We start from the raw sequence: 14,687 nt of genomic DNA, 5'->3' as shown, positions 1-14,687 counted from the left end.
CCTCGGGGTCTCTGCACTGGCTGTGAGCCATGGGGTGGAGACTGCAGTCCAGCGGGCATTGAGAGAGCTGCTTTGGGCCTGGCCTCAGGTTTCAGGGTCCAGGGGCCCATCTCAAGGGGCAGAGAGTTTCTGGTCAGCCCTTCCCTGGGTCCAGGCCGTATGGTTGGAGGCGGCTGGTCAGTGGAGACTTCTGAGGGACCAGCGCTGTGAGACGCTGGTCTGCGGGCCCAGTTGTGCCCCGTGGCCATTGGGTGCTGAGGTGAGATGGGCTGAGACTGCCCTTTGACTGTGGTCCCTCCCAGCCCTTGGCTGTGAGGGGCTGCTGAGTGCTAGGCAGCGCCCTTGGCCACACTGTCTTTTTTCATGGGGGCCGCTCTGACAGTGGGAACCACCACAGGGCAGCTGGGTGCTCTTAGCTAGCAGTCAGGGAGTCCTCCCTGGAGGAGGTGTGTGTGTGTGTGTTCAAAATTTAAACAAAAAAATTTTAAACTGTGGCACCACACACATAACAGAAAGCTGACCATCTCGACCATTTTTAAACGTACAGTCCAGTAGCGTTCGGTGCGTTCACACTGCTGTGCAACCATCCTCGCCAGGACTTTTTTTATCTACAGTGTTTGCCCTTTTACCTTCTGTCACCCTGACTCCTCTGGGCGCCTCATCTGGGCGGAATCTACAGTGTTTGCCCTTTTGTGTCTGGCTTATTTCACTTAGCAGAATGTCAAGCGCTGGGTTCTGTGGCCTCTTTTCTCTTCAGTTGTTGCTTCAGTCCGACCCAGGCAGCCAAGTGGACGGACCCAGGACCCCAGCCCCTCATCCTTTAGAATCCCAGGGTCCTCCTGGGGACCCCCTTCATAGGCGCACCCCACATCCCAGCCTCAGGGCAGGGGGTTAATCGGTTTGCCCAGGTCACACAGCCGCCGCCCAGACACCAGCCTCTTTTCTGTGTCCCGTCCCCCCCTCCACCGCTTCCCTCTGCAGAGAAAATTGCCGTTTGGAAGGCCAGATGGAGGAGCCGGGTCTAATGGAAACCACGTCCCTCCCGGGGTGCCCAGAACTTAATGAGGAAGAGCCTGGAAAAATCCGGCGTAATGTTTGTGAAATACCCCAGAGGGGGGTCGTGTCGCAAGGCAAGGGTTCTCGTGCGGAACCCTGTGACCTGGTGTGCCAGGAGGTTTGTCAGGGCTGTGGTTTCTCTCTCAACCTCTCTCTCTCTTCCTTTTAAAATTAAAAGGGGAAAAAAGAAAAAGAGTCACAGAGGAAGTGATTTTGAGCAGCTCTTGCCCTGGCAGGGAAGCTGGGCCGGGAGGCTGAGCTGGCCGCAGCCCAGCGGACACAAACGTACCAATTAAATTGGAAACAGAAACGGGCCTCCTTGACAGCTCCAACCAGCGCCGCATCCCTGCTTGCTTTGGGAGGGGGCCTGGGCTGGCGGTTTAGGGCATCAGAATGACGCCTGGCAGCTTTCTGGCTGTGTGACCTTGGGCAAGTGAGTTCACCTCTCTGAGCCTCGGTTTCCTGATCTGTTGAATGGGGATGATCATGTTTGGTGACGGAAATCAGATTCTTCCGGTGAGTGGGAGCCTGTGGATGAGGTAGAACCTGCCGGTAGCAAGGGGCGGGTATGAGGGACCTGGGAGAGTTTCTCGAAGCAGAATCGGTGGCAGGGGGTGGGCGGAGGTTCTCCCAGTGGCTGGGGATCCTTTTTCAGGGAGGTAAGAGGTGGGGCAGGTGCTGGGGGCGTGTTTTTCCCTGGAAGGTTTTTTGTTTTCTTTTTCCTTCTTCTTTATTTTTTTTTATTGGCCGAGCTGTGCAGCTTGCAGGATCTTTGTTCCCCAACCAGGGATCGAACCCGTACCCCCTGCAGTGGGAGCGCAGAGTCCTAACTACTGGACCGCCAGGGAAGCCCCTTCCCCGGAAGGTTTGATGCAGGATGTGGCGTTTGGGGGTCTCTCCTCCACGGCCTCCCAGCCAGGCTGCAGCGGCATTTCTGTCGCGGGACCTGGCTGTCCTGGTGCAGCTGGAGCCCGTCCCCCCTGCATGGCCCCTGGGCTCAGTGCAGGCCACTGTGCCCACCTCCTCAGACGCCTGGACCACGTGGGCCAAGCGACCCGGCTGAGGAGGGTGGAGTCTGGCCATTGCAGCACCAGCCTGCTGACCCTCTCTGGGCCTCAGTTTCCCATCTGCAACAAGAGGGCAATGAGTGAGACGTTGTGTAGACAAGGTCTCAGGGCTGAGAAGAGCAGCACCCCCTTCTCCTTGTTTCCAGACTGCGAGGGCCTGCTCACCCTGGGAAGCACCCTCTGCTTTTTCTGTTTTCAGGTGTGGGTGTCCCTGGTCTCACCTCCTCATTAGGGACTCACTCTACCGTTTGGTCGGCTCCCCTCCCGCAGCCTCAGTTGGCTCATCTGCAAAGTGGGGATAGTCAAGGTCACTACCTCTGCCAGTGACATCATCACTGCCGTGGCTGCTTACCTTGCCTGTCTCCCTCCCTCGTCCCAGTTTTTGGAGCAGCGCAGGGTAGTAACAGCCACAGCTCTTGTTCTGGGGACTCATTTATGGGTGTTGAACTTCCCGTAGATCTTTTCCCAATGAATCCTCTTTCCACTGGCCCTTGGAAGAGAGTTTTACAGATGGGACAATAAAGCCCAGAGAAGTCGGGACTGCGCCCAAGGTCACACAGCTACGTCGTGGCAGAGTTGGGATTTGAACCCATTTGGTCACTTTCCACACGTAGCAACGCGCGGGCAGGAGGTGGCTTGGTGGAGGGGGTACATGTCTAGGGTTAGGGCAGCCTGCTGGAGGGCACCACCTTTCCTTAGTGACTGAGGGGCTGTGACAGCTCACAGCCTCCAGGGCTCCTACTATGCATGTGATACCCGGTGGGGCTGAAACTGCAGGTCAGGAGCTCAGACTGGGGGCGGGGAGACAGCGGGTCAACAGACGGTGGTGGTGCATGGCGTTGGGCCCAGGGGAGCGGCGGGAAGAGAGAAGCTTGCGGGAGCCCAGGCTGGCAAGTTAGAGTTGGGGTCGGGTTCTCGGGAAGTGATGGTGGAGGTGAGAGCTCCAGCCAGCCAGCCAGGCCGGACGGAGAAGGGGAACTGAGCCCTTGGCCTTTGAGTACCGTTGGCCTGGCTGGGGATAGAAACGAACATAGCTGACCAGGAGAGGGTGTGTCCATCCCATGTGGGTAGCTCCTGCCCGCCTCCAGCCGGTCGTGCCCCTAAGTGATTTTGTTGTAGGAAAAAACACACACGATTTACCATTGGAACCATATTGAAGTGTACGGTTCGTGGGCATTGAGTAGAGTGAGTGGTGTGTCACCATCACCGCTATCTCGTGCTGCAACATGTTCATCCCCTCAAGGGGAACCTAATAACCATGAATGGTCGCTCCCCTTCCTCCCCTCCCCCAGCCCCTGGCAGCCACCAGCCCGCATCTGACTCAACGGATCTGCGTCTTCTGGACACTGCACATAGATGGCATCATTCAGCGTGTGGCTTGGCATGGTGTTTCCATGGTGTATATGCCCCTTTTCATGGCTAAATACTATTCCAGTGAATGGATGGGCCGCGTTCTGTTTATCTGCTCGTCAGTTGATGGACATGTGGGTTGTCTCTATGGATACGTTTTGGCTGTTGTGAATAGCACTGCTGTGAACATTCATGTGCGTTTTGTCTCGTCACCTGTTTTCGTTTCTGGGGCTGGATGTCTGGGAGTGGAATTGCCGGGTCCTGTGGCGTCTCTGTGTTTAGCTTACTGAGGCGCTGCCAGACTGGTTTCCGCAGAGATTGCACCATTTTACGTCCCCACTGGCAATACGCGAGAGTCCCTGGTTTTCAGAGAAGCCAGACGTTGGGGTTTTTCTGTGAAATCCTCTTCATAGCGCCTCGTGCTGAGCTGGCCGCTGGGGCCTGGCTGAGCTGGGTGGGGAGGGGGAAGCAGGTCCCTGGAAGACTGCCCGGCGGGAGCAGATCCGGGGTCTGGGCCACAGTCTGGGCCCACGGGAAGCTGTTGTTCTGGCTGTTGCTTGGCGCATGCGTGTGGCGTGATGGCTCGTGTTACCCGGGGTTGTAGATCCCTTGGCCACAGGGGAGATGTTTCTGAGGCTGGAGTGGGCTGGCTTTTCTTTTCTCCTTTTCCCCAGGAGGGAGGGGTGCTGGCTATGGCTTGAGGAGGAGAAGTGGTGCCCCGGGGAGGGTGGGCCTTGAGTCCCTCCCTTTGCGCTTCTGGAGTTCGGGACCAGAGGCAGTTTTCCCCAGGGATTCTGTGCCCAGCAGCCTGGGGCTTGGGGAGCACTTGTGTGGGCTTGGGCCATGGGGAGGACGGTGCTTCTGTGTGTCCCCCATGGTGGCTTGCAGGGAGCCTGACGTGGGGGGATATTAGTGGAATAAAGACACGCTTGGCTCTGGGGGTTGGTTAAAAAAGTAAGACCAGAAAACCCCTGGAAAATGGAACAGTTAAAATGATATGCATTGGTTGATTAGCCCATCCATCCATCCATCCTCCATCTATCCATCCATCCATCTGTCCTCCCTCTCCCTTCCCTTTACCTCTCCTTTATCCATCCATCTCTCATTCATCTTAGCATCAATCCTTCATCCGTCCATCCATTCTCCCTTCGTCCGTCCATCCATCCATTTCCCAGTGAGCACCTGGCTGGGCGCTTTCCCTGTTGGGACAGACCTGTCACTGGATGTCAGCTCTGACTGGCAAGCCTTTTTGTCTGACTGGTTCGCTGCTGTAGCTGCAGTGTTTGGAACAGTGCCTGCCCATTGTAGATACCCAAATAATTTCCTGATTGGCCAGGATGTGTGGAGACCCCATTGGCATGGGTTTGTTAGCTTGGTCCCAGCTTGCGGGGGGCAGGTGGCACCTCTGTGGGCAGCAGCCTGAGTTGGCTCTGAGTATGGTGACCCTCAGCTACTCCAGGCCACCGCCCCTCAGGCAGGGCCAAGGACAGGCTGTGAGTGGGGTCCTGGCTCCTCCTTAGGGAGCCCAGTGACCTCTTTGCCAGGTAAGGGGCAAGGAAGCTGGTCTTCCTCCTTTAACAGAGTTAGGATTACAGGTGGGTCAGCCCTTTTATGCACAGAGGCCTGCACCCGTGGCTCCTTGACAGGGGGCGCAGCTGAAGTTTCCTTGAGTGCAGAGATGCCAGGGGCAGGTTTGATATAGGAGACCCTTCATATCACCCCTGCCCAGAGGTGTGGCATCCTTCCCATCTCACTTGGAGTGAAAGCCCCATGTGACCTCCGCTCTCACCATTCGGGTCCCCCTGCTGTTCCTCTCCCACCTCAGGGCCTTTGCACTTGCTGTCCCCTCTGCCTGGAACACCATTCCAAGACATCTGCTGGTTCCCTCTCTCCCCTCCTCCACAACTTTGCTTAAAGATGCCTTCCGGTGAGGCTGTCCCGGACCACCCACTTTAAAACTGCACCTCACCCCCCATCCCCTGCCTACCCACCTCACGCTTCTGTTTTTCTCCATAGCACAGATACTGTCCACCACCCTATAATTACTCCCGTCTCACCCAGTGGAATGTCAGCTCCGCGAGGGCGGGGAGTTTGGGTCTGTTATTCTCTGCTGCGTCCCGGCACCTGTCCCACAGGAGGCGCCTGTAAAGCGTGGTTGGCAGCGGGCAGCAGCCAGGGCAGGGGGCAGGAGCTTTGCCTTTGCCCCGGTCCATGTGGGCCATACAGGCTCCGTGAGCCAGGCCGGGTGAGGCTCCCCACGCCACTTCCCATCTTCATCTTCTGACTTAGTTCAGAGCTGGGCTCCTGGGCGTCTCTTCTGTGCCGTGAGCCCCTGCAGAAGGTGGCCATCAAATGCTTGGCCGGTCCCCGATTTTTACAGCATGCCAGAAGCTAGAAACACAAGGTGGGAGCAGTCAGCTTCATCCTAGCTGCTGTCTCCGTAGCAGCTTAACCTCACACCCCAGCACTGCTTCTGTCCTCAAGTCCTGCCCCATCCGCCCTCCACTGCCCCAGGGCTGGCCTCCGGGTCTCCATTCTCCTCGGGCCAAGCCGCCTGACACCTTTTTGTTTAGTAGATATTTATTGGGTGCCTACTTTGTGCCAGGCTCTGGGATATAGCAGTGGACAAAGCAAATATTTATTGAGCACCTATTGTATTGGGTTAAATGACGTCCTCCCCAAATTCACGTCCACCCGGAACCTATGAGTGTGATTTGATTGGGAGAGAGGGTCTCTTGCAGATGTAATTAGTTAAGATGAGGTCACACTGGAGAGGGTGGGCCTTAAATATAATTGGAGTCCTTATAAGAAGGGCAAGCATAGGCACATGGGAAAAAAGGCCACGTGAAGATGGGCAGAGATTGGAGCAATGGGGCCTCAAGGAAACCTGGAGCCGCCAGGAGCTGGAAGGGACAAGGAAGGATCCTCCCCTGGAGCCTCTGGAGGGAGTGTGGCCCTGCTGACCCCTGGAGTTTGGACTTCTGGCCTCCAGGTCAGTGGGAGGATCCACTTCTGTTGTCTTTAACCATCCACTTTGTGGCGTTTTGTCATGGCAGCTCCAGGAAAATAACACACCTACTGTGTGCCAGGCACCACGCCCCTCATGGGGGGTCAGCAGCCAATTAAAACAAACATTTAGGGAGCAGCCACTACACGTCAGACACTGAGGAGACCGGCAGGGCCCCTGCCCACAGGCTCCCAGCACACCTGTGTGTCCCTGGCCCGAGACAGGCTGGCTGGGGTGGGGTGTCGTAGACCGTGTCCCCTCTGTGGGCCTGGCGGCCACTCCAGCGCCGCGGGGGATTCTGAGGAGCGCGCGGGTCAGCGCTGGCAGCTGACCTTAAATTCTGAAGCTTCCCCACCTGCCACAAGTCCCAGCGTCGGTCCGGTCAGTTCCAAGAAAATGTCAGGCGTGTGCAGTGCAGACAGCTCCCCTTTCATCTTCCTGGGCTCAGGTCTGAAGGCTCCCAGGCACATTTCAGCTTCCGTTCCGGCCCCTTAGCAAACGCCCCCTCCGCCTCCCCGTGCCCTCAGAGACATCCCAGCCCCAGTGGCTATAACCCCACCCTCCCCGATCTGAGCCTGGCTGCTCTGACTCGGAAAATCTGTGGAATGTGTCTTGGTGTGGCCTCCCTGGCCGTCTTGCCTGGGGCCCGAGAGGGGATGTCCGGGCAGGACGGAAACTTCCCCCCCGGAAAGAGGCCTCTGCCCAGCAGGGTCAGGGGATGCAGGTGTGGCGGGCTCCAGCCTCACCTCGTGTTACTGGCGCTCACCTCCGCCTGACAGCTTCGTTCGTTGAGCACCTGCTGTGTGCCCGGCGCTATGTTAGGCCCTGCAAGGCAGACACAGAATCACAGGCAGTGAGCTTTCTCCGTGGATGGAACACGGGCTTGGCAGGCTTGTGGGGTGCTGCCGAATCAGACCCACAGCCTGTGGGGCTCTCCCAGGGTGGCTGCGTGGCCCTGGCCGTGTGCACGGGTGCTCCCAGCATGGGCTGGGCCTGCAGTTGCAGCCCTCCTCCAGCCGGCTCTGTGGGCCCGTGGTTTTTGGTTTGGATATGCGAGGCCCGGTGGGGCTTGCGGCGTCCCCGTCCTGTGGGACTCGGCAGCATCGCATGCCACCTGGCAAAGCCGGTCCTTAACCTCGCCAGAGCGCTCTCTCTTCCCCGCGGAGCCCTGACGTGGCTGAGTTTGCCTTATTGAGCACCTGCTGTTTACCAGGCACCCTTCACAGGTGTGCTGTCCTCCTGGGTCCGTGGAGCGAGGACATGCATGTTCCCTGTCTACAGTGGAGGAAACTGAGGACAGAGCCCCGAGGCACCTTGCCTGAGGGGGGAATGACAGGCCCCTGTCCCTGGGGGGCTGCTCGGCCTCCCTCACCCCCAGAGCAAGATGTGTCTTTGGCTGGCAGGCTCCTTCTCGACTTGCACGCCGTCTGCTGCTGCTTCTCTGTTCCTGCTAACCCGATCCCACTGGTGCCATCTCGTGCAGGGACACTTGCGAGAGCCCCCAGGCCTCTGGGTTACACACTCGCTCTTCACGGCGCCTGCTTGTCAAACACCCCGATCCTTTCTTCTCTCCCTCCACCACCTTCCGTGGCTCCCCATTGCCCTTTGAACAAAATCCATCCTTTCCATGGTTCGTGGGCCTTGAATGACTTGATGAATTTCTCAAGCACGAGATACCTGGTCTCATCTCCGGGGTCTTGCTCAGGTGGTGGCCTCTGCCCGGAGCCCCCTCCACTTCCCCCTCCCCCGGCTGTGTCTTGTTCACGCTCCAGAAAGTTCTCTCTGCCACCCCCTCGCCCTCCCCAAGGCTTCCAGAGCCCCCAGCCTGCTCTCAGAAGTCACTATTTGCTGGTTGTCTGCAGTCCGCCGGGGCACCGAGACCCTCTGTGGCCTGGACGCTGCCTCGTTCACTAGCCTGGAGCTCAGCTCACAGTGGGGACCCCAAAGGGTCTGGAGATCAACGGATGTCCACCACCCTCTCCTGACCCCAAAGCTCCCAGACCCTGCAGTGATATTGGGGTCCCTGTATCGCACTCCTGCTCTGACCTGGATCCATTTCTCAGAACCCTTTTCAGCCGAGACCAGATCCAGGAGCCCCAACGTCGCCCCAAGGATTGCTCGCATCCTCTCCTACCCTTGTCTTTGATGAAGTAATGTCATATTTTTTCCTGGCACGCACCTCCAATGCTGCTGATGAGGTCGAAGCTTAATCCCCACCCCTGCCCCGCCGTTCACAGTGTTATGCAAACACCGCTTTTATCTAGTTTCGAAACATTTCCGTCATTGCATGGTAACCCTCATACCCATGAGTCGCTCCACACCCCTCCATCCCACCCCCCGCCCTCGGCACCCACCGGTCTGCTTTCTGTCTCTGTGGATTTATCATTCTGGACATTTCCTATACGTGGAATCATAAGGTATCTGTCCTTTCGTGTCCGGCTTCTTTCACTTAGCATCGTGTGTGCAAGGTTCATCCACGTTGTGACATGTGTCAGTGCTCGGTTCTTTTTTATAGCTGAATCATATTCCGTTGTACAGATAGACCACGTTCTGTTTCTTTCTCCACTCATTGGTTGATGGGCACTTGGGTTGTTTCCACCTTTGGCTATAGTGAATACTGCTGCTGTGAATACCTTGGTTCGTTTCAGTCTCTGTTTTCCATTCTTTTGGGTATACGCCTAGGAGTGGAATTGCTGGGTCCTACGGTAATTCTATGTTTAACATTTTTAGGAACTGTCAAACTGTTTTCCTAAAAATAATTTTTTTTTTCAAGTTGGCAAAAAATATGGCTAAGGTTGGGGGCGATAGAAATGGAGCTTATTAAAATAAGCTCGTGGTGAATGCAGGAGGTGCAAGACCCCCAGAGTCCCCTGGCTTCGGGGACAACCTGCACACGAGGATGCTGGGCCGTGGAGCTGGCGGAGTGATCCTCTGACAGGTGGGTGGTGGGGGCATGAACCCCGAGCTCGGCGGTGGACACTCTGTGAACGTTGAGGTCGTGGGAAGCCAGGCCTTGGCGCGAGGAGGGTGGGGAAGTGGCCGAGGATTCTCCAGGGCTGCTTTGAAAAGGTGTCACTTCCCTGGCGTCTGGAGCCCACATGCCGTGCACGCCGTGAGCATCTTTCCGGGGCTGCCGTCCCTCAGTCGGCCTTTCATTACGCAAAGGAGGTTAGAAATCTGCTGGTAAATTAGACTTCTCACCGCCTCATGCGATGCGAAGTCACATAGCAACTTGGAAGTTGCGCGTGGTGCCCTTGGAAAGGCAAGCAGATTGGGCTTCTCTCTGCCCAGGTGCTGCTCTCTTCCTCTTGCAGAGAGCGGGCAACCGTTTAAAACCCAGAGAGAGGGCTTCTCTGGTGGCGCAGTGGTTGAGAGTCCGCCTGCCGATGCAGGGGACACGGGTTTGTGCCCCGATCCGGGAAGATCCCACATGCCGCGGAGCGGCTGGGCCCGTGAGCCACGGCCGCTGAGCCTGTGCGTCCGGAGCCTGTGCTTTGCAACGGGAGAGGCCACAACAGTGAGAGGCCCGCGTATCGCAAACAAAAACAAAAAAACCCGAAAAAAACCCAGAGAGAGGCCGGAATAGAGCTGGCTTTGCTGCATCAGACCACCAGGGTCTGCTGGGCTTTGTGATGAGCTGGGACACAGGGAATTCTGGGACAGGGCCCAGCACTGGTGGCCACAACTGACCCCTCTCCCAAGGCCAGTCTCTTGTCTCTGGGCTGCCGGAGGGCTGCCGCGTTGCTCTTGGTGGGGACTGGCGGGGGCAGCTCTGCCTCCCTTCCATGTCCACAACATCACTGTGACCGGGCTGCAGCTACTGCAGTGACAGAACTAGTGACTGTAGTAACAGTAGCTCCCATTTGCTGAGCAGGACTGTTCCCACGTTCATAAGAATTACGCAGTGCACCCTGTCGCGGTGTCTGGGAAAAGTCCACGTGGGCTTTTTTCCTGAGGTGGTCATAGGTGTGGCAGTTTGGGCTCTGGAATTCTTTGGCTTTGCAGTGTTGGAAGGATTGACAGCACCCGATGGAAAGGTTGCCTCCTTTGTGACTCCCTCCTTCTCTGGGTGAGTCAGAACTTTTGATGGCAAAGTGACAGAAAGCTGGGTTGGGCTGGCAAAGGCAAAACACACAGAAGGAGTGCCTTGGCTTCCCTAAATGAAGAAGCAGCTTTGATCTGCCTTCAGGCATGGCTGTATCAGGACCCAGCTGTGCTCTCTCTACCCTTCAGATCTGCCTTCCTGGGAGTATGGTCTCGGGTAGGTCCCTGCCAAATGGTGGTCCCCGAGAGCGCCAGGCTTTCACCCTCCTGGCTTACAGCCCCAGTGGATAGTGCCTGTTTCTGGTTCCTTCTCAGAGTCTCAAGACTGACTCTCATTGGCTCAGATTGGGTCAGATGCCCATCCCTGAACCAATCGCTGGCCCAGGGGCAGCAGGAATCTGATTGGCCAGGCCCAGATCACATGATCACTCCTGGAGTCTGGGGAGGGAAGATGGTTGCTAAAAAAAGAAAGTCGAGTCTACTGTAGCAGGAGATGGGGGTGGGAAGTGGGATGCAGTCATGGCCCCCAGGTGGGAGGGAAGGGGGTCTTGTTCTTCCTTTGACCACCATGATCTCAATCCTCCCCCCCAATATCCCTCCACATCAGGCCTCCAAAGGGCAGAGGTTTAGGGCGTCCACGCCCTTGAAACAGTTGTCAGTGGAGGGCAGGACGATGAGGGACGTTGTGATGAAAGTACAGGGAGCTGGGGGTACACATGAGATGCAACCCCAGCCCGAGAGGGAACATCACATGGGGCATCCAGGTGCCGGGCCCCTGCGCCATCTTGGATTCTCCTTAGCTCCTGGGTGGCGGGTGTGAGTGGGGGGTTTGCACATGGCAGGGGCCTGATGGACACCCCTTTTCTGAGTGGCTGAGTGTGGAGGAGGCCTGAGACCTGCCCGGCTTTCAGCCCGGGCCTGGGCGGCGGAGCCAGTTATAACCTTGGGCAGGCTGCATTGAGCAGTGGCTGGCGGAGAAGAGAGAGAAGGGTCCTGGAGAGGTTGGGGCCCCCCGGAGATTTCTGGGCAAAGGCCCCTTCTGACCAGGGGCTCTCTTGCTCTCTTGACTTGAGTCCTTTCTTCTTCCTGGGCCTCAGTTTCCCCATCTGTAAAGCCAGTGGACTCCTTCCATCATGGACACATGAGTGCTTTCTTCCCCGTGGACAGCATCCTTTGCCTGCCCCTCCGGGAGGCACAGGGGGCCCAGCCGGCTCTCATCCGTGTCCTCGGCTGTTTTCCCACTGTGGCCCTCGGGCTCCCAGTCGCTTCGCTCTCAGTTCACGTCCGGGCCAACCTCACATCTGTCCTGCTCCCCCGTCGTAGTGTCACTCACCCTCCCCAGAGGGTCACTGGGAGGCCCAGGCAGGCCCGACCTTGCCCGGGGTTACACGGTGACCTGTGTTCTGCCCGAGCCGACCCTGTTCACCGCCATCACCCTGGACGGGTGTACGGACTTTTCCCCTCCCGGGACAGCAGTCGCCTGCCTGAGCTGCCAGGTGCTTTCGGGGAACCTTGCCCTGGTGACTCAAACTGGCAGAGGACTTGGGGTGGGGTGGGGTGTGCTGAGGGTGCTTGGGAGCCATGGGGGGGTTGTGGGGGCAATGCCCGCAGAGTTAGAGCTCCCGTGCCTGCTGAACGAGGGCCTTGGCGGCGGGGAGGACACGGCTGTCACCGATGTGGCTTGTGCCGCAGCTGCTGGCCTGTGGCTTGGAGAGGCCCCAGACACCACGTGGCGTCTCCCGCTGCTGTCGGTGGGCACGGAGCTTGCCAGTGGCATGGAGGGGGGTCCCGGAGGACCCTGTCTGCTCTCTCTTCCTCACAGGGGCCACAGGAAGGACTTGGGGCCCCGCCAGGGTCTGCAGGGAGCAGCCACCCTGGGACTGATCTCGCTTTTGCTTTTCTGGTCTCACAGGTGCCTGGGACAGGGTGGCCCTCGAGCAGATGACGGAGACTGGCTTTTAATCCTCGGAGACCATTGAGAGGGAGCTTACAGGGGCCCACGAGCCCCCCTGGACGCCCACCACCATGTCGGGGTCCACGCAGCCCGTGGCACAGACGTGGAGGGCCACCGAGCCCCGTTACCCGCCCCACGGCGTTTCCTACCCCGTGCAGATCGCCCGGCCACACACGGTAAGCGGCACAAATGTGCACCTGGGGTCACCTTTGGGGCCTTCTCTTGTCCCTGGGTTCCTATTTCTCCCCATCGTTGTGTGAGTGGCGGGGGGGGGGGGGTTGGCCTGCTGGGGAGGGGGCGGGCGTGCCCTTGGTCAGCTCTTTCTTTTTTAAAAAAAATGTTTTGCTGCGCCGCATGGCCTGTGAGATCTTCGTTCCCTGACCGGGGATCGAACCCGTGCCCCCTGCAGTGGAAGCATAGAGTCTTAAACATTGGACTGCCAGGGAAGTACCGTTGGTCAGCTCTTCCGAGCTGCACCCCACTCTGTCCACCTCCTAGCGGGGGCCTCCTTTCCTGACTTTATCTCTAGTTGCATGTGGCCCTGAGGATGAGGCTTGGTTATGTTCTGTATCCTCAGGGGCTTGCCAGAGGGCTCTCGGGGTCCTGGGCCTCCCCCGTTTGGCCTCCTGGCTGCTTGGTGAGGGACTGTGAGGGTTGCAGCTGGGGTCAGAGCTTGCTGTGCCGACCCCTGTGTGAACACGCCTGGATCTGTCCTGCTTGACTGGTGTGGTCCCTCCTAAGATGCGGAGAGGAAGTGGCATGGTAGGGCTTTTCTACCTTCCACGAGCGAGATGTTTCTGCATATGAGCCCAGCGGACCAGCCTGAGGGTGTCCCAAGAACAGCGACCTCTTGAGGATTTGGGCCCCCAAGATGCTTTTGAGAGCCAGCTGTGATAAACGGGCACATTCTGGATGGGGTCGTGGAATCCTCACAAACAACCCGATGAAAGAGCACCTTGCATTATCGTCCCATTTCGCAGATGAGGAGACTGAGGCCGGGAGGTTAAACGATAGGCCTCGGGTTAAATCACCGTGAGAAGGCAGTCGGCTTCCGCTTCAGGACTCTGAGCCCCTGTGAAATGGGTGACTGTTTACTGGTCACCTACTGTGTGCCCAGGGCCGAGGACTGTGCTCTTGGGGGCCCTTTGCTGTGATGTGTGGTCAGCACCTTTATCATAATCACAATCACAAAAGTAAGCATTGTCGTCGAGTGCTTACTACAGGGTGAGCGTTTTGTTTATGCCCTTTACGTATACAGTTGCACTCGCTTCTCTTTATCACTGAAGTGAGGGTACGCGTATGCTCTGCACTTGGTAGGTGGGGAACATTTTGCAGGTGAGGAAACAGGACAAGTCGCTTAGTGATTCTGAGCCTCGGTTGGTCATCCGTAGAATGGAGTAATGAGAGCATCTGTCTCCTAGATTCTCCCGGGGATTAAACGTGATGATCTGCGGAAGGTCCTCATGACAGAGCCTGGCAGACACTCAGCCAGCTGTGTCCACTTGCAATATTGTCACTGTCACTGCAGCTGCTTGGAGGGGCTGCCTCCCCTGGGGGCTCCTGGCAGTTGCCTCTGGTTTCTCTTCTTTCTCGTCCCCTCCTGCCAGATTCCTACCCCGCTCCCACTCCCTCCCCAAGGGCCCAGACTCGGTTAGTCCTTGAGTCCTTATGGCCCCTGCCGTCCTGCAACCCCCCCATCCTTTGCCCCAGCTGGGCCCTCTCGCAGTCACGTGGAGTCAGCAGCTGATCTCAGACACCGCCCGCACTTTTCCCGCTGGGCTGTCAGTGATGCAGGATGGGGCCGGGTAGGACCCAGTGGTCACTTCCTCCAGGCAGGGGGCTGACGCCGGGGGTGGGCAGGGGCCCTGGGTAGCTACGAGGCAGGGCATCCTTATCCCGTGTGGTGGCAGCAGTGGGGCCCCACGTCCTGATCACCCTGCCTCGTGCTTGGGCGACCCAGCTGGGGGCCCCTGCTTGTTACTGGAAAGGCAGGAACAAGAATTCTAGGCGTCCTGGGGGGGGTCTTGCTCTCCTGGGCATGTGTCCGGGGCTGGAGCCACTGTTCTTTGGCTGGTGAGAGGTGAGTGTTGGGACTGTAATCTGGAGGTCCCCCTGCAGCCCTGTGCCCCCTAACCCCTTACCGCCAGCCCACTGTACAGGCAGGGTTTGTGAGATGCCCCCATTTTGGGGGGCAGAGGGTTTTTGGAAG

General features: G+C 58.0%; 1 protein-coding gene across 1 annotated transcript in view; it reads left to right on the top strand.

Annotated features, from left to right (window-relative positions):
* The window catches only part of NCOR2 (nuclear receptor corepressor 2), a 221,230-nt gene that overhangs the window by 57,433 nt on the left and 149,110 nt on the right, over positions 1-14,687 (top strand). The window contains exon 3 of the mRNA XM_079943178.1: positions 12,437-12,654. Within this exon, the coding sequence (XP_079799304.1) occupies positions 12,550-12,654 (105 nt within the window). The 5' untranslated portion in view covers positions 12,437-12,549. The remainder of the gene's footprint in view (positions 1-12,436; positions 12,655-14,687) is intronic.

Source organism: Stenella coeruleoalba (assembly GCF_951394435.1).
Source record: "Stenella coeruleoalba genome assembly, chromosome: 14".
NCBI lineage: Eukaryota > Metazoa > Chordata > Mammalia > Artiodactyla > Delphinidae > Stenella > Stenella coeruleoalba.
This window is presented reverse-complemented; position numbering and strand designations above follow the sequence as displayed.